The sequence below is a fragment of the Globicephala melas genome, chromosome 3, assembly GCF_963455315.2.
Source record: "Globicephala melas chromosome 3, mGloMel1.2, whole genome shotgun sequence".
In the NCBI taxonomy this organism is placed as follows: Eukaryota; Metazoa; Chordata; class Mammalia; order Artiodactyla; family Delphinidae; genus Globicephala; species Globicephala melas.
In genome coordinates this window covers 36849881-36870264 of record NC_083316.1, presented here as the reverse complement: position 1 = coordinate 36870264, position 20384 = coordinate 36849881, and the positions used below count along the sequence as shown (strand labels likewise).

The window sequence follows — 20384 nt, the reverse complement described above, 5'->3', positions numbered from 1 at the left end:
GAAGTATTCAAAGGATGGGACAATCAATTACAATCTGTTTAGGAAAAGAAAAGTATTTCAACTGAACCCTCGATATTTTAATTACATAATATTTTAAAAGCACTTTCACATACACTAGCTCATTTCATCCTTAGACAAGTTTGTGAAATTATTTTGTTTTATGGAGGCAGAAGTCAAGGATGGTAACTCAAATTGCACAAGGTTCAATTAGTTAGAGAGTGAAGATTAAGAGATATTTTATTTGGAGCTTGATATGGTTGTTCCCTCTATACCTGCATTTTTCTATGAAGGATGAATGAGAATGCAACAGACAGGTTGGAATAAACAGGACCGGGGTAGAAAACAGTATTCCAAGCTTTGGAAACAGCTTAAATAAAAGAATGGTGGAGTGAAATTACATGGCATTCTGCAAAAAAAGAAAGTAAAGATGGAACACTTAGCACAATGCCTTGTAAAGGAGGCACTTGCCTGAACTGAATTACAACTTTCAAATAATATTCCTTCAGTTTAGCAATCATTTGTAGTAAATAATCCCTTCTAGCTGAGGCATCTATTCCATATAACTGTGACCTCTGTTTTGAAAGAGCGGGAGGAAGGGAGGGAAGGAAGAAGGAAGAAAGAAAAAACAGCATTTGTCATTAACTACAGTAAATAATGGATTATTTTAGATATCTACAACAGGAGGTTATATAAAATCGTAAGTGTTAGCATGGTCATATAAAGGTAATTAGGGGAATTGCCTGGTGGTCCGGTGCTTCCACTGAGTACAGGTTCGATCCCTGGTCAGGGAACTAAAATCCCTTATGCCACAGAGCACGGCCAAACAACAACAACAATAACAAAGGTAATTATTTTTTCTCACTAAAAATAGTTTGAATGAACCTTAATTCTCAACAAAATTAACAATTTTACTGACAATTGATTTTGAAACATATCAAACCTAGTTTCCCAATCTTTGGGATAGAACAAATGAAACTAGCAGAAATATATTAATGTTACTTCTAAGCTCTAAGGAAACTAAGTTGCATAGAATTCATCAGTTATATCATTAATCATCTGTGAAAACTTATTAAAGTCATTTTAACTCCTCTGTGCCAGTTTCCTATATGTGCAAAATACTGTTCATGTTTTGAAGGGGTTTGTGTAGGGTTTTGAAACTCTATACGATATTATTATAAAAAAATAAAAAGAAAAAATATAACAAAACATCTAAATATTCTCAAGCACTGAATTGTCTTTATATTACTTTTAAAACCATAGAAAACTGAGCAGGACCTGCAGGGCCTTCCAGGGTACAGAACCCCCATATCCCCTGCCTCTTGTTTGTAGAAAAGCTTCAGCCTCCAAGGCCTTCCCTGAGTTCCAAACAGCAAATTTAGTCAGAGAAATGAGACAATGCAGAAACAAAGGAAAATAGTCAAGCAAGACAAAATAATAGTTTAGCCATAAAACAACGTCAAAGACCTTTAGTTCCTCCTTGAGGGCTATAGATAATATTCTGAGCCATACACTTCAGTTGTTTTATAGATAGTAAAATTCTCACCAGGTAGAAAAAGTTAACTACATGCTGACCACAAGCACATACACCCCAGCCAGGTTGGAACCAGAAGGCTGATTAATGTTGACTCCCAAAATACCACCTGGTTATCTCATTACCAACCAGTCAGGAGACTGTCCACAAGCTTATCAGGCACCCTGCTTCCCCCTTCCCTAGCATAAAAGAAGCTAGAATTCTATCCTGAATTAAAATAATTCTTTAGGATGTTAGTCCGCCATCTTGGCTCACTGGCTTTCCAAATAATGTCATTTTTCCTTACGCCAACACCTTGTCTCTCAAATTACTGGCCTGTCATGCAGTGAGTGGCATGCAGCAAGCAGTACGAGCTTACACACACAGTTAATACCAGGTATTGATGACTGCTCAATTAGTCTCATCAGTTAGTCACATATAAGTAAAATTATTTTTAATCGACATACTATATCTAAAATTAAATCCTTTAGTGATGTATTTTGAGCCAAATGAAAGGTCTAATCAGAGGTTAACATAAGAAATATTTGCCTGAAAATCAGTACATTTAATATTTGACAGAAGTCTCATTATTAAAATTCCTTTTATTGTTCCTTCAGTGAAATTTAAGTATTCCCAAAGTCTCAAATCAAATGTTTTTTCTTAGTTTACCAACAGCTGTGATTTGTCTTCTTTTGGTCCATTCAGTAGGAAGTGAACTATCTGAAGTAAAACATCATCATTAAAACCTTTCACATTATTATCTTCGATTGTTTCATAAAGAGGCTTACTTTGTGTCCCCCAACATATGTTTTTACGAGGGTTATTTTGATCAGCTTGTGCAGTCAGCGCCAAAGTGTTTAACTGGTAGCAGAAAAAGGAGAAGTATTTTCCATCTGTGATCACACCCTGGGAGACAAAAGGTCGAGTAACGTCTGCTTCACTCCAGAATCCTGTAGAAGAAAGTTATGCTGAAACTTACATACAGAATATATTTTACCAAAACAAAACACACACATTAGAGGATATAAAATACCTCCTAAAACCTATATATTTTACCTACCAAATTCCTAAAGATATCGAAGTTTTCCCTATCTTCTCCATTCTAATCCTATATTCCATTTCTGCATCAAGAACTATTTCCTTCCCTCTACTATCCCCAAAGTTCAGGATACACCTTTGCAACAACTTTGGACTTCATCAGCTTTCAACCTTAACTCACTTCATCTAAGAAGAGCAGCAAGCTCTATCTATCTCTCCTACATCTGGTACTAACCACATGATTACTCACAGCCTCAAATATGTTCAAATTTTCCTTATACCAGCAGCATCTAACACCCAATAACCATTACGGCCATTTAGTTCATCAAATCTACCCAAAAAAACGCCCTTCAGAAAAAAACCTGACTTTCTAAGAACTTCAACCATGTAATTAGATGAATTCTGTGTCTTAATTTATAATTCAAAATTGATTTTATGAGTTGCTTTCATTTTGCCTAGTGTATTTTACATCATCATAAGGTTCCAGGATATCTTAATACCTTTACTACTCAAGTTTTCTGGCTGCTTCTTGTTCCAGGCTAACTGGCTTTAATACTTTTAAATCCAACTGCCAGGGCCAAGGAGTAACTTATAAATTTTGCCACACATATTTTATATCAGCTTTAATGAAGATAGCCAATAAATAGTATTGTTAAAATATAGAATTATACTGTGAAAAGAATTACTTTATCTTTTATGAATGAACAATGCCATTCTAGTATCTTCAAGAAAGTTTCCTTCTACTTTTTCTGATTCTGTCTACTCCTATTCCTACTTTATCCATTTATTTCTATTACAAAAACGTAAGTCAACAATTGTGAGTGTAAGGTTAAAATATATATATATATATATACATGTGTGTGTATACATATATGTGTATATATATACACATATATATATATAAAGGAAAAAGGTGAGCCCGGCAGCAATTAAATCTGTATTAAAATTCCTCACGGATGCTTATATAGGAGTAATCTAGGTATATATTGTATTGTAACAAAATCCAAATGCTTCACAATGGGCTGGCTCTAAAAGTCCTCCATGGCATGCCTCCAGCTTCCTCTCTCTCACCTCCTATCGCTTTCCATTCTCCCCCTCCCTTTCTTCATCAGCCTTCATGCTGTTCCTTCAACACTTCAAGTCCGTTCCTAGCTCAGAGTTACTTGCCATTCCTTTTGCCTAGAAGTGTCCTTCTCCCAGGTTTGTGCAAAGGCAGCTCCTCACCATTCAGGTCTCTGTTCAGATGTCATTTTTTTAGAGACCTCCCCTGAATTAACTCTGTTTAAATAGATTCTGCCCCACGCCTCATTTATACCTGCAACCTATGAATCATTCTACCCCTCATCTAGTATAGTCTCTCCAGAGTAACACCACTAGCTAAAAATACTACATGTTTATTATCTTTTACTCTCCTTACTATAACATAAGCTCCAGGAGAGCAGGCTCTGTCTCTCTCACTCAACACTGTATCTCCAAGGCCAACAGCACCTGGTATGTAAAAACCATAAGCCATTAACTGAATGAACAGTCTCCTAACTCACACCCTAGATATGGCCATCAAAGAAGTTATATATCATAACTGTGATTTAATCTAAAATTTAATCCATGAAAACATTTCATTTTCTAGTTTCAGAAAGCTGCTGTCATCTACAGAGCTGACTCAGTTAGGTGGTCTTTGAAATACTTGAGAACATCATCAGAAAAAAATACATTCACACAAAAATGGTCAAAGTAAAAGATCACAGTAACTACCAAAGTGCCACTTACCAACTACAAATGTAAAATATTTAATTATGGACTTTAAAACAACTGCATTTTGTGCCAATGCAAAAGCTTTCAAAATGTGAAGATTCAGCCTACATTTTAACCCAAGGAAAACAATTTGATCTATTAAATTCTTAAAATGTCTTCCAATAACTATAATGCCATAAAACTAGTTTTACCTTGATACATAGCCTGTGCTCCGGTCCAAGCAAAAAGGCTTGCAATAGCATTAGCTCTAAAAACAACTTCTATCTGATCAGCACAGTTTTGTTTCAAGAGCCTTTCCCTTTTTAATTTGTCAGGTAGCAGATGAAACTGGGTATGTCCATAACAGTGTGGATCTGCTGTCTTTGTGCCTGAAGAGCAAAATAAAAACATTTCAGATGAAATACACAAGTAGAATATCTGCAGCACATGTCCTCAGTATTTGTTTCAAGGCTATCTGTCTCCTCTATTCATTATGTGATCAGCATTTAAAATACACAAACGGAAAGCTTGGCTTATTTATTTTATTGATTACAATAAATTTCATCTGAAAGTACAATCTGCTAGCTATCATCGGCTCACTATGATATAGGATAAGTCAAAAGAATATATGTAAAATTTATTTAAAATTCCCTATTATTTCAGTTTTCTCAAACTCCTCGGTCATAACTAGGAGCTTTGTTATTCTGCTGGTCATAATCACCAAAGGATACAAACGCTTCATGACTTTAAAAACTTCCTTTATAATGCTGAAATTCTTGGTTTTAGTGGTAAAGTCTTTTCAACCAAAAGTTCCCCATAATTCACTCTCTAAGACCACAGTGACTGAGAAGGGACTGATAAAACAGTTCTGGAGGACCAGCAGAAGCTGCTTTCTTAAAAATCTTCCTCAATCAGCTAGGAATTAATAAACAAAGAAAAAACAGCCAAAGTATAAGCTGCATGAGCACAGAGATCAGGCCTTATTAATTTTTATATTCCTGATGGTTATCAGTGTGTGGCACAAATGGGAGGCTTTTGTTAAAAAAAAAAGCCAATCACTACCTCAAATCCAGTTCTTACCTGTTTACTTTTGAAAAAACACAAATTACTTTTCTATATAAATAATAAATCAACAAAGCCTAATAAACATAACTATTTGTTAAATACTGTTAATTCAGTAGAAACAAGTAAAATTTTAAATGGCAAGCTGAAAGAATATTTTCTTCCCAATTTTCATGCGAACTGCAACCTGAGATGAATTACATTGCTTATAGACTATCTGAACCTCTTGGTCATCAAGAATTAATTATGGGGCTTCCCTGGTGGCGCAGTGGTTGAGAGTCCGCCTGCCGATGCAGGGGACACGGGTTCGTGCCCCAGTCCCAGAAGATCCCACATGCTGCGGAGCGGCTAGGCTCGTGAGCCGTGGCCGCTGAGCCTGCGCGTCCGGAGCCTGTGCTCCGCAGCGGGAGAGGCCACAACAGTGAGAGGCCCGCGTACCGCAAAAAAATAAATAAATAAATAAATAAAAGAATTAATTATGCAAATTTGCACAGGACACTTTGAACTCATGTATTAAAAGAGGAAACTTACCAATAAATATGGTATTTTCATATTGCCGTTTGAATAATGGAAGTTTGTCTGGCTTACAATTCATAACTGGGATTTCTACAGGTACAGAATAATCCAGCGGCACAAACTTAAAGAAAAAGTCATAAGTGAATTCACAGCAACACTAGCATATGTTTTAGTCACATTCTTAATAGATTTAAAAATCTTAAAAATGAGATGATTTTACAAAATGATTTAACACTACCCTCTAGTGATGGGCCAAATCCAGCCAGCCACCTGTTTTTCTAAAGTTTTATTGGAACACAGTCATGCAAATTCATTTACCTATGGTACACGGCTGCTGTTACATGTTAAGAACTGAGAATGCAACAGAGACTTATGACGCTCAAGGCCTAAAATATTTACTATCTAGACCTCTGCAGAAGAAATGTGCCAACCACTGACATGGACATACAGATGATACTCAAAACACACTTGTTTTCTCCAAAAAAAGTGTATATACATAAGATGACCAGCTTATAGCTGTAAAAATGCCCTTGATTTATAATTAGGTAGGGTACTTTACCGTAAATTACAATCATAAACTATTATCAGTATTTTCATTTAAAAAAAAAGATTTGTATGGTCCTAAAAACTGAGGACTTAACCCCACTTAAAACGATTATTTGACCTCTGCAAAATATATATACTATAGCAAGTTAAAAAGCTGAAAAAGAATTATAGCTGAGATATATTCCAAATACACTTGAAAGAAAAGGGTTCTATCCAAAACTTTTTATCCTACGTAGCCCATTACCTAGCCTGCTATAACACTTCCTCCTCAACTGTCAACAGAAACATATGCAATAAATCTTTACCTCAGGTAGTTGTTTGGATATTCGAATCTGGTTGTGTGGTTTATCATTTATTTGGTATCTCAAAGCATCAACTCGACCTTTCCGATGACCATGAGAAATAATTTCTTCACCACGCAACCAGTAGAAGTGAACTGGGCGTTTACAGTCTATCAAAAGATATTCAAAAATTTTTTATATGATAATTTAGATGAATTTAGTTATTGTAAGCACACCAAACTCTGCAATACAGAACTCAAGAATGACTGTGCTAGCTGAAAATACATCAAAAATTACTCTTTGATGTAAGATATAGCGTCTGGATTATGTAATAATTTAACTTAAACAATCACAACTTTAAAATAACGCTCAAACCTTTATTGTCTACTTGTGCCACACTACACTAAGCATTGTAACCAAAGAGGTTTCTCAGTTAAGGACAAACATAAAATAAAACTAACAGCAGCATCATTCACCAGAAATAAAAAGTTTATTAAGAGTCAGAGCTGTCTTATGAATTACTAATTCAATCTTCACAATAACTCTCAAAGGTATGTATAGTTGTTATCTCCATTATACAGAAGAGGAACCTGGGTTTTGACGAGATTGTCAACTTTCCCAGGCCATCAATCATGAGCAAAGTCTGTGACACTTCTCTCAAGACCACTTCATTCCCAAATGGGATGAAAGAAACAAGAACACTACAAGACTCAGTTGAGCACACACTTACAGTCACAGTAAGGTTAATTCAATAGATATTTATTAAGATACCTACTGGGTGGCTGATATAAAATGATGAACACGTCAGAAACACTGATTTTTAAAACTGTCTATCCATTAATTATTTTTCATGCCTGCATGTTAACAGTAAAACAGAAGTTGCTGATTGTTTACTGAGAACCCAGAATGGCTGGGTTTGAAGCCCGTCCTCCAAATCTACCAGCTGTAGCCTCTTTAACTAGATACACTTTACGTTTCTGTACCTTGGATCTGTTTGTTTTTTCATTTATAAAACAATGCTGCCTACTGTAAAGTTACTGTGAGGATTAAATTTGGCACATATAAAATTTAGAACAGGGCCAGGTACATAGAGAGTACCGAATACACGTTAGGTATTTTAATCAATATCGCCTTTAATCTTAACAGTTCTATCTATGACCAAGTAGTACTATTATCGTATTCTCATCTTGAAAATGAGAAAAACTAGGTCAAAATCGGTTTATAAACTAACATAAGGTCAGTAACTTTTTGATGGAAGAGCTAAAAGGCAACCCCAGGCCTGTCCCGCTCTCCAGGAGCCCCTTTTCTTAACCAACACTTGTCTGGACCTTCACAAAGCAGTCTTGGAGGGCTCAGGCTACTTAGCCTAGGCTTGTACAGTGAGTAGGTGGCAGCACATGCACGAGAACCCAGTCTCCGGACGCTGTCGCCAGCCAGGAGCGAAAGGACTGAGAAAAAAACTGACCAAGCAGAAAGAAGGAAGAGGGGGCAAATCTGGCGCAGAGAGGTCCCCTACCATCCCCACCTCCGCCGCCCGAAGTGGCGGGCCCGAGGCTCACCGAGGGCGGCGTTAGCCAGGGCCGGATTGCGAGCGCTGAGCAGGCCCGTGAGGGAGGCAACCAGCTGGTCCAAGAAAGGCGAGGTGATGGCCTCACGTTCCAGGTAAAGAGGCACACGCTTCTTGCGCCGCAGAAAGAAGTGCTCCTGCAGTAGGCAATCACAGGCGGCGTCGCGCAGGGCCACTACGTCCAGAGCCGGCGCGGGCTCGGTATCGGGCTTGGCAGGCGGCGGCGGCGGCAGGCCCGATAGGAACACCGTCTTGGTAAAGCTCTGGTACCAGCGATCGGCGTTCAGGGCGAAGGTCTGCGGGTAAACTACGTACTTCATGAACTGCATCTTGGTGAGGATTCGCAGCTTCTCGTCTACCGACTTGGCCGCGTGCACCGTGGCCTGCCATCGCTCCACTCGCCGCTGCCGTGCCGCCTTACTGTCGGCAGTCAGAGAGGCTACGACCGGCGGGTAGCGCGCGACTGGGGCTGCCGCGACATCTGGGCCGGTCACTTCGGGAGCCTTGACGGCGGCCTCGGCCGCGGTGTGCAGTGACAGCCCTGAACCACGGAGCACAAGCCTCCAGCACCTGGCCGCCGCCATGTTCGCTGGGGTTCCCGACCCAGAGGTCAACTTCAGCAGTTGGCCCCGCCTTCTTGCCGTAATAACCAATCGGAAAGCGGAATCTGAGGCAGGCTAGGGGAGGACGATTCTCAGTGGGCTTGAGAAATCTTACGTCATTATTTCTTAGCCAATCAGGTAGCTTCTGCAACTTAGTTTATCTTGAACCGAAGAGGTTGTTGCTGAAAGGAAGAGCTCGCGCGCCAATAGGTTTTCCATGGATGTGTCGGGGAGGAGTGAAACTTTTAAATAGGAGATGCTGCCTGTTAGAACCAGGGCAAACTTTTTGCCAGAAACCCTTTAGGAGTACTCTGCACCGAAACCTCTGGCCCTTGGCTAAATTTACTGGTTTCATTTATGGATATCACATCACTTTTCTATTTTAGTTCTTGGGGTCGAGTCCTGTTATTGAAAATACTGTTCTAACATGTTTTGTGATACATGCTTTTTTTTTTGGCGGTACGCGGGCGTCTCACCGTTGTGGCCTCTCCCGTTGCGGAGCAAGGCTCCGGACGCGCAGGCTCAGCGGCCATGGCTCACGGGCCCAGCCGCTCCGCGGCATGTGGGATCTTCCCGGACCGGGGCACGAACCACTGTCCCCTGCATCGGCAGGCGTGCTCTCAACCACTGCGCCACCAGGGGAGCCCCATGCTTATTTTTTAAATGATGCAAGCATCACTTATAGATGACTAGTGCTAATTTTGGGGAAAATACACATATATCTCTATGCTAGTTGATATATAATTTGTTTAATGAGAATAATTTACAAAAAGAGGAATATACTTTTACTTGGATCTAATTTAAAAAGGGAAATAAATTAAAAACTACCAAAGAATTGTATTTAAATTTTGCTTTGTGTTAAAACCAATTATTATTTTAACATGAATTGGTTGCTACTAATCTGTAAGCTGCTCGAAGTAGGGACTATTTTATTTTTGATCCGCAGTGGCCAGTCAACCTTGCATAGTGGGTACTTACCAAATACCTGCTGAAGAAACTCATCTAGGGCTTCCCTGGTGGCGCAGTGGTTGAGAATCCGCCTGCCGATGCAGGGGACACGGGTTCGTGCCCCGGTCCGGGAAGATCCCACATGCCGCGGAGCGGCTGGGCCCGTGAGCCATGGCCGCTGAGCCTGCGCGTCCGGAGCCTGTGCTCCGCAACGGGAGAGGCCACAACAGTGAGAGGCCCACATACTGCAAAAAAAACAAAAACAAAATAAAAACCATCTAAATCACTAAAAATATAAGCTCATTTCAGGTGATCTAATTTATTGACTCTCATTCCTATTATAATCAGGAACTGGAATATTATTTGGATTTATTGCAATAGTTCTTGAGGGTATTGAAAACCAAACATTTTGTTAATAAAAGGAAGCTATAACTTAAGTATTCCTTTAAGCTATAATGGATGATACAATCTAACTATAAAGTTGCAAGTATATTAAACTGACATTTAGAAATAGATGCCCCAAATGCATTATTTTTTTCATTAAGTCATTAACTTTTGAGCAAAGGCTCAAAGGAAGTGAGGAGTGAATCATGACAGTACTGAGAAAAGAGGATTCTGGCAGAAGGAACGGCTGGTGCAGAGGTCCTGAAATGGAAACACGCCTGGTGGGTTCAAGCACAAGAGAGGAGGCCAGTGTGGTTGAAGGAAGTGATGGATGGGGAGAGTAGTAGGAAATGAGATTAAGAAGGAAAGAAAATCCAGAATTTATAGGTTCCTAAAGGCAATTTCTAGGATTTTTAGGGCTCTTAACTAATATTCAGAGGAGTAAGAAGCCAATGGAGGGTTCCACACAGAGGGATGGCATGGTGTAACTTAGCTTTTAAAAGAATTACTCTATGTATTAGGCAGTTTAGGCTTACTAGTACCATAGACTGGGTGGCTTTAACAACAGAAATTTATTTTCTCTTACTTCTAAAGGCTGGAAGTCCAAGATGAGGGTGCCAGCGTGGTTGGGTTCTGGTGAGAGCTCTCTTCCTGGCCTGAAGTCGGCTCCCTACTTGCTGTGCCCTCACATGGTGGAGACTGAGTTCTCCCCTGTTGCTTATTATAAGGAGAGAGGCCTATCAGATTAGTGCCCTAACCTTATGACCGTATTTACATAATGTTAACTACCTCTATAAAGGCTCTGTCTCTGACTGTCTCAAAGGTTGTGTCTACATTGGAGGTTAGAGCTTAAACATATTAATTTTAGAGAGACGCAGTTCAGTCCATAACACTCTGGCTGATTTGGAAATAGATTGTGGAGAATCAAATTTGGAAGTAGAGAAACCAATTAGAAGACAATTTGCTGTATTTCAGGCAAAAGCTCATTGTGGCTTCAAGAGACAATAGCAGTGAAGATCGTGAGACTAATCATAGATCCTGAATTGAACGTAGGTGTGAGAAAGTATCCAAGATTTTGGTCCTGAGCAGTGGAATGAGAGGAGAAGGCCAATGGGCAAGAAATGCACTTTTCCTTTAATCTGTCGTCTTTTTTTGGAAGGGGAGAGGGCAGCAGGAGAGTGGGTTAAGATTTGGGAAAGGAAATAGGAGAATCTGTGAAACATGTATTTATCTATTATATATGTTTATTTAGTTGACATTCTCCTAGAAGAAATGGATATTAAGATCTTCCCTATTAAGGTTGCCACTGATCTTAGATTTAAAGTATTATAGTTAAAAGCCATGACATTCTCCAATGGTCTTTTGAAACCTCTCTACTTGATTCATTCCACAAATATTTATCAAGTGACTACTACATAGAAACACCTTTCTAGGTACATAGTATACAACAGTGAAATAAAGGCCTTCATAGAGCTTACAAGTTAGTACGTGAAATCTAACCAAATTTGTCAAATATACGTGTTCTATGCTAGATGGTGATAGGAGCCAAGAAGAAAAATAAAGCTGGGAAGAAGACTTTTTTGGGTTTAGGGGTTGTGTAGAGTGATTTCAATAGACTGAGCAGAGAAGACCTCTGTGAGAAAGTGACACTTGAATAACATCTGAAGGAGATGAAAGATAGAGCCATGTGGATATCTGGGGGAAAAACATTCCAACCAGGGCAAAGGTCACAATGTATCTGGAAAGTGGGAGGAACAGCAGGGAGGCCAGTGGGCTAAAGTGGAATAGGGCATTACCCTTTTGCCAGCAATAGTCAATATCCAATTCAGAAACAGGTTCTGATGAGTTAGACAATATTTATACTCACTTTTTATTTTCCTGTTGGGAACCTATCTCACTGTCTCCTGGCTGGGCATGAGTTCTGTTGCTGTTTGGATGAGACCATAACCTCCCAGTTGATGTCCTTATCAGAGCTTATATCTCAAACTGAAGGTATGGGAAGGAAATGGAGACTGGATAGTTCCTATTTACAGATGTGGATGAGAGTAACAGCTAGTCCTTTTGAGTTGTTTCCTTCACATGTATTTCTTACTGAAGGCATATTTCTTACCTGGTTGCATATATAACACATTTACATAAAACAGAGAACATAATATACAGTATTACTGGGGGAGAGAGTCTGTGTGTGTGTGTGTATGTGTAGATTTTTGATGGTTGGTTTAGAATCAACAGGAAGAAAGCTAAGTGTCTGCATCATATGCCAGGTACTATATTAAGTACTTTATATGTGTCAGTGCCCATAATCTCACAATCACCCTCCAAAGGGAATACTATCCTCCCTCTGGGTTTTTTTTTTGCAAAGTCACAGAGCTCTTTCTCATCAACAAATGAAGAACAATTAAAACAATTTTGAAAAGAAAAGAATGAAGGGGGAGGACCAGTCTATTTGATTTCAAGACTTAATATTTAGCTATAGTAATCAGTGGAGGAAAGACAGACTCTTCAACAAACAGTGCTAGAACAATTGAACATCCATAAGCCAAAAATAAAAACAAAAAGAACTTCGACCTATTTCTTACATCTTTTGGAAAAATTAACTCAAAGTGGACCACAGACTTAAATGTAAACGTAAAATTATTAGAAAAAAAAGAGGAAAAAATCCTCAGTTTCCAGAGCTAGGCAAAGAGTTTTTAGTGTTGACACCAAAAGCATGATCCATGAAAGGAAAAATTGATAAACTGGGCATCATCAAAATAAACATTTTGCTCTGCAAAACATACTGTTAAAAGGATGAAAAAGCTACAGAGTGAGAGAAAATAACTACAAACCATATATCTGACAAACAACCAGTATCTAGAACACATAAAAAGGAACTCTCAAAACTCAACAGTAAACAAAACAATCCAATTAGAAGATAGGTTTTTAAAAAATGACTATCAAAGAGAATATACAGATGGCAAATAAGCACATGAAACGATGTTCAAGATCATTAACCATAACGGAAATGCAAATTAAAATCAAAATGAGATTTTCTTATACTCTTATCAGAATAGCTAAAATAAAATAACAACAAATACTGATGAGAATTAGGAGAAATTAGATCACCCAGTACTTTGCTGGGTGAATGTAAAATGGCACAGCTACTCCAGAAAACAATTTGTCATTTTCTTCAAAAAATTAACCATACAGCTATCACATGACCCACACTCTTAGGGCTTCTATCCCAGAGAAAGGAAAATTTATTTTCAAGCAAAAGCCTATACATAATATAACCTTATTCGTTAGAGCCCCAAATTAAAACAAACAAAAAACCAAAACAAAACCCAGGTGTCCTTCAATGGGTGAATGGTTTATCAGTCTATGATACATCGATACCATGGAATACTCTCGGCAATAAAAAGGAAAGACCTACTGATACATGTAATACCTGGATGAACCTCCAGAAAATTAGATTGAGTGGAAAAAGCCAACCCTTCCAGAGGAAGCTCGGTGGCCATGGTCGCTGTAAGCAGGCCAGATGCCTGCTGGCTGACAGGCTTTCCCCTAAAGCTGGCGAAGGTGGAGCCACAGTCCAAGCTGCCGCAGCCTCTGGACCCATGGCGTGACAGGTTCCAGCAGAGAGGGGCATAGCTGCTTTCAGATCTCATTATGCATCAGAAAAATGAAAAAACAGACGAAAATTCTATGGAGGAAAGGAATCCACTTAGCCTTTTCTTAGAAATGGAATACTGGGTTTGGAGGCTTTAAGAAGTTCTACTTTCATGAACAGTTGTGCATTCTGAAAGCCAAGTTGGGAAGGCCAGTTACTTGGAGCAGGCATTTGAGGCATTTCCAATGCAGAAAGAAGGCCCTTCAAATCCAGAAAATATGGATCCAGGATGAACCCCTTTTTGCTAAGACAAAGTCCAATATGGCTGTTCAGAATCTTAGTACTTTGTCCTCTAAAGTGAAAAGAAAGGACACTAAACACTTCATTTCCTCCTCAAGTACATTCCTGAAAGTCCAAGCAGAGAAGTTGCTATCATCAGCAAAGAACTCTGATCTGATCATGAATATTCTGGAGAGAAAAGTCTCTTGAAGGCAGCTGCTGACGTACCAGCAAATAGTGTTTTAAGTCAGGCCAGTGGTCACCGACCTAGGATGGAGCCACAGGCTTCTCATCTTCCTATGAAGTTCAATGTGGAGAGCCAGAGTCCAGGTGAGAGTGGCACAATTGTGGTCACCTTGAGCAACCATAAGAGAAAGAGCTTTTGTTATGGCTGCTACCAAGGGCTGGAGCACCACAGGAATGAGGGACCCCGATTCCAAAAAAGTTTCAACTTAACAGAGAAGAATAAAAGTATCTCCTCATATGATGTATGAGAAATGATCCATGATTAGATTTCGGTACAGGGTTCTCAGATCCCAGCACTTCAGAACAAAAAGCAAAGTTTGCAAGCTAAAAAAAGCCCAGCAAAGCTGGGTGCAGGTCACTGGGGACCATCAAGAGACCCTTATGGAGAACAGTGCGGGTGGCAGTTGCAGCCCATTCCCTTCCCCAGAACCTGAAGAGCCTTCTTGTCGGCATTAACCATACCTTCCAGATATGGACAGCAATGCTGTGGTGAAGGGAAAGAACTCTCATGTGCCTCATGGCCACACTAAAGGAAGCCCTCTCTTGGGCAAGGAGCTTAGTTTAGATGAAGCATTCCCTGACTAACAGAATGGCAGTGCCACAATGCACCTGGGGCGAGTCAGCCTCTTCCTCTCCTAAGTGGGAGTGTACAGAACTGATTCATGACATCCCCTTACCAGAACATCATTCTAGTAACATGTTTATCTTGGAAACTGAGAGAGAAGTTATGGCTCTGGGTCAGGAAAATCGGACAAGTACTGTCAATGATGACACAGTAAAACTGTCAGTGTCAGGGGCAGATCAATCTGTGAGTAGTGTAGATGGGCCTGTGTCCGAAGACACTGTTCAGAATGAGAGCTCACGCCAGTGGGATGAGGATGGATCTTTCAAGCAGAACATTCTTAGTTCTAAGTTACTGGACCACCACTGTAAAAGTCCACTGGAGGCTCCTCTGACAGGCAGTGGACTCAAACTAGAAAATCAAGTGGGAGGTGGGAAGAACAGTCAAAAAGCCTCTCCAGTGGATGGTGAACAGCTGTCAATCTGCCTTTCTGGATTCCTGGATGAGGTTATGAAGAAGTATGTCAGTTTGGTCCCACTCAGTGAAAAAGATGACCTTGGAAGATTAAAATGTGTCTTTAACGAAGACTTTTCCAATAGAAAACCATTTATCAATAGGGAAATAAGAAACTATCAGGCCAGACATCAAAAATGCAACTTCCGCATCTTCTACAATAAGCACATGCTGGATATGGAGGATCTGGCAACCCTACATGGTCAGAATTGGCTGAATGACCAGGTCATTAATATGTACAGTGAGCTGATAATGGATGCAGTCCCAGACAAAGTTCACTTCTTCAACAGCTTTTTTCATAGACAGCTGGTAACCAAAAGATATAATGGAGTAAAAAGATGGACTAAAAAGGTTTATGGATACAGAAACTGAAAAGTAGAAGTGGTTTGTTACAAGGTCATGTAGACTAGAAGGAGATTCTTCTGCAGCAGCACATTATCTGAATATCAGAAAGGAAAGAAGCCTTGAGAAATAGTTTCTAAGAACCTAGCTTAAAATAGCCCTGTAGGGACTTCTCTGGTGGCACAGTGGTTAAGAATCCACCTGCCAATTCAGGGGACGCGGGTTCGATCCCTAGTCGGGGAAGATCCCACTTGACGCCAAGCAACTAAGCCCATGTGCCACAACTACTGAGCCACAACTACTGAGCTCTAGAGCCCACGAGCCACAACTACTGAGCCCTTATGCCACAACTACTGAAGCCCGTGCGCCTAGAGCCCATGCTCCACAACAAAGACAAGCCACGGCAATGAGAAGCACGCGCACCACAACAAAGAGTAGCCCTGCTCGCTGCAACTAAAGAAAGCCTGCACACAGCAACGAAGACCCAACACAGCCAAAAATAAAATAAATACATTTTTTAAAAAAGAAAAAAGCCAATCCCAAAAGGTTACATACTGTATGATCCATTTATGCAACGTTCTTGAGAAGATAAAATGGATAACAGATTTGTGGTTGGCAGAGATTAAGGCATCAGTAGAATGAAAAGGAAGTGGACGTAGCTATAAAAGAGCAACATGAAGGATCCTAGTGGTGCTGGAAATGTTCTATATCTCAACTATATCAATGTCAATATCCTGGTAGCATTATTTTACTGTAGTGTTGCAAGACATTACCATGAGAGGAAACGGGGTAAAGGAGGCAGATTTCTTTGTACTATTTCTTTTAATTGCACTCAGATCTATATCTTAAAATTATATATATAATTTATATATATTGATATAATGTCTATAACTTATATATATTTATATATATGAAAACAAATGAAGTAGAGTATTTGGACTTAGAAACTATTGTTCAGTCTTTAGGTTAAATAGGATTCAGTAGGTATGTATCTATAGCTGTCACATTCCTGGTGGTTCTATATATAGGGATGTTCTTTATATGTGATTTCTAGTGTGATTATGCCTGAGCATTTTGTATTAAAATACAAATTATTTTATTAAATTGCTATCCTTTATTTCTCCTTGTATTATAGTAGGGGTATCAGTTAGATAGGTAGATAGATGATAGCTAGCTAGCTAGCTAGCTAGCTAGCTAGATAGATTAGATATACATTCCTGGGTATAGTAGGTTATCTATAAATATTATTTCAGGATAGTAAAGGTAGGGTTACAATTTATTGTTATAAAAAGGGAGCAGTGGGTCTAATAGGGTTGAGAAATTTTAATGTAGATAGTCTACATTTAGAGTTAGATACAAGAAAAAAAATGAAGATAAATGTTCTTTTCCTACAGGTCCAATATATAACAATTTATATGCATCTATGGAAGTATGTTCTTTGTCTTCCCCAAACCATTCTCTTTGCTGATTTTTTTTTTTTGGTATCATAAAGAATTTCATGAATTTACTTATGTGTTTTTTGTTTGTTTGTTTGAACATCTTTATTGGAGTATAATTGCTTTACAATGGTGTGTTAGTTTCTGCTTTATAACAAAGTGAATCAGCTATACATATACATATATCCCCATATCTCTTCCCTCTTGCATCTCCCTCCTTCCCACCCTCCCTATCCCACCCGTCTAGGTGGTCACAAAGCACCGAGCTGATGTCCCTGTGCTATGCGGCTGCTTCCCACTAGCTATCAGTTTTACATGTGGTAGTGTATACATGTACATGCCACTCTCTCACTCTTTGCTGATTTGAAAGATCTCATTTGAGATCCAGGCCCAGCTCTGCCACTTTCACTTTCCTTATTTAGGAGACTAGATTAATAAAACACACTTTACAAGTTTGCTATGGGGATTTAATGAGGTGGCATATGTAAAATGATGCAAAACAACATTTGCCAAGTACCAAATATTCTATAGGTGCCAATGTTTTTAATTCCCTCAGCAACATACTTTAAATCAGAACACTGATTTTCCTGAGGTAAGGGATTTGTTCAAGCTCATTAAGGGTCAGAACCAGCATTAAACCATGATCTCTGACCATGAAGCCCATGCTTGTAAAGAGTGGTTTTGTAAACTAGAATGATGAGATCCAGGAATTCTTAAAAGGTAGGAAGTCAACTTTCTAAGATTGTATGCACAATTCAGAAATAATAGGAAATTGGGATAATATGAAATTCACCTATATCTACTTAGCACAAAATATTTCAGAATCTTGTGCATTATTTTGACTAGTCCATGACTTTTCCTATCTCACAAATAAGCAATGTGAGGGAAACTAAAATATTTTCTCTTGGCCTCAAAAATCTTATCAGAGATACAGGAGTCATAGGACAGCATAGCAGAGCTTTAAGTTTGCTAAACTACAGAATAGGAGGTCACAGTGGCCTTCTCAGGAATAATGAATCAACAACCTAAGTCAACTCAAAATGACATAGATCGTGGGGAGAATGGAGAAAGTTGACTGCTATGTCAGCAAATAATCATGTATCTAATTCTGCTTCCAAGAAATAAGAGGACTTTAACTTCCATGATCAGGATATGGTCCTCCACTGTGGGCAAACAATTCTGAAGCATCAGTGTCCTAAAACCTACATAACAACAGCAACAATAAAATATGGTCATGGCAAAGAAATTCATTAAATGAAAAATAGTAATTAGGATCAACTTCTACAGTCCGTTATCAATAGCAATATGTTCCAAAAATTTTCCCACAGAAATTAAGGTGAATACGCCTATAGAAAAAACCCACAAAAAATGTTCACTTTGGTGCACCGTCAAAGTTTGTAGGAATAAAGTGGGGTGTTTTTCTTATTGACTAATACTTCATGATTATAACACAGTACTGGGCTTGCATGTTATAACGATTTGCTGTAAACAATTGAGTGGATAAATAATCTGCAAAGTAGACTTCAAAGAACTTGAAAAGTGTAAGTTTGTATTTATCATTGTTGCTGTTTGTGGTCAAGCAGTACACAAAGGTATAATACGTGTTGTGAAAAAGTGTATATGTTGATCATATTCGTGATTGGAAATTTCAACCACATACAAAAAATTATAAAACGAAAACTCTTCTATGATTTTCACTCCCTAAGATAAGTTTGATTAAAAAGTAGATAGCATTTCAGATTTCAAGGAAACTGCTAATTCAGGATTCTTGAATTTCTTGGTTAGCTCCTTTTATTGGTATTTCTATTGATCAGACCTTGCTACTTCTCAGCATCGTTTTTCAAATTCTTTTTTAAAAATTTTTATTAGAGTATAGTTGATTTCAGCATGTTTATGCAATTTGTAATTGACGCTTACAAAGATAAATCAAAGCCACTGCAAATTCCAGTGACACTTTTAAAATCAAACTTTTCTTAAATAATAAATGTCTAAGGTCAATAATTCAGAGACCAAAGGATGGGCAGTGAAAAACTCTCCTCCTTTCACTCTTAGTTCCTCCTTTTCCTTCTCTAGAGGCAATTACTGTTACCAGTCTCTGGTATATCCTTTTTTTTTTTTTTAACATCTTTATTGGAGTATAATTGCTTTACAATGGTGTGTTAGTTTCTGCTTTATAACAAAGTGAATCAGTTATACATATACATATGTTCCCATATCTCTTTCCTCTTGCATCTCCCTCCCTCCCACCCTCCCTATCCCACCGCTCCAGGCAGTCACAAAGCACAGAGCTGATACCCCTGTGCTATGCGGCTGCTTCCCACTAGCTATCTACCTTATGTTTGGTAGTGTATATATGTCCATGCCTCTCTCTCGCTTTGTCACAGCTTACCCTTCCCCCTCCCCATATCCTCAAGTCCATTCTCTAGTAGGTCTGTGTCTTTATTCCCGTCTTACCCCTAGGTTCTTCATGACATTTTTTTTTCTTAAATTCCATATATATGTGTTAGCATACGGTATTTGTTTTTCTCTTTCTGACTTACTTCAATCTGTATGACAGACTCTAGGTCTATCCACCTCATTACAAATAGCTCAATTTCGTTTCTTTTTATGGCTGAGTAATACTCCATTGTATATATGTGCCACATCTTCTTTATCCATTCATCTGTTGATGGACACTTAGGTTGTATCCATCTCCAGGCTATTGTAAATAGAGCTGCAATGAACATTTTGGTACATGACTCTTGTCGAATTTTGGTTTTCTCAGGGTGTATGCCCAGTAGTGGGATTGCTGGGTCGTATGGTAGTTCTATTTGTAGTTTTTTAAGGAACCTCCATACTGTTCTCCATAGCAGCTGAACCAATTCACATTCCCACCAGCAGTGCAAGAGTGTTCCCTTTTCTCCACACCCTCTCCAGCATTTATTGTCTCTAGATTTTTTGATGATGGCCATTCTGACTGGTGTGAGATGATATCTTATTGTAGTTTTGATTTGCATTTGTCTAATGATTAATGATGTTGAGCATTCTTTCATGTGTTTGTTGGCAGTCTGTATATCTTTGGAGAAATGTCTATTTAGGTCTTCTGCCCATTTTTGGATTGGGTTGTTTGTTTTTTATTATTGAGCTGCATGAGCTGCTTATAAATTTTGGAGATTAATCCTTTGTCAGTTGCTTCATTTGCATATCACTTGGTATATCCTTTTAAAGACTCTATTCCTGCATAAGAATTTCG

The 20384-nt window shown here is 38.9% G+C and overlaps 1 protein-coding gene and 1 pseudogene across 4 annotated transcripts in view; one reads left to right on the top strand and one right to left on the bottom strand.

Annotated features, from left to right (window-relative positions):
* Positions 1-8853, bottom strand: part of MRPS30 (mitochondrial ribosomal protein S30) — a 63884-nt gene extending 55031 nt beyond the window's left edge. For 3 of the 4 annotated variants that reach the window (XR_009563372.1, XR_009563371.2, XM_060295759.2), the window contains exons 1-5: positions 8244-8853; positions 6709-6854; positions 5873-5978; positions 4492-4668; positions 2299-2460 (exon numbers count right to left, since the gene is read on the bottom strand). Coding sequence is in view for 2 of the 4 variants with exons in the window: in XM_060295759.2 (XP_060151742.1) it covers positions 2299-2460; positions 4492-4668; positions 5873-5978; positions 6709-6854; positions 8244-8835 (1183 nt within the window). In the remaining 2 variants the exon portion in view is untranslated. Of the gene's footprint in view, positions 1-1216; positions 2461-4491; positions 4669-5872; positions 5979-6708; positions 6855-8243 lie in introns of those variants that run through there. The other variant, XM_030881975.2, reaches the window with a different exon arrangement.
* Positions 8854-13846: 4993 nt separating this feature from the next.
* Positions 13847-15746, top strand: LOC115866445 (sentrin-specific protease 5 pseudogene; annotated as a pseudogene).
* Positions 15747-20384: the final 4638 nt, after the last annotated feature.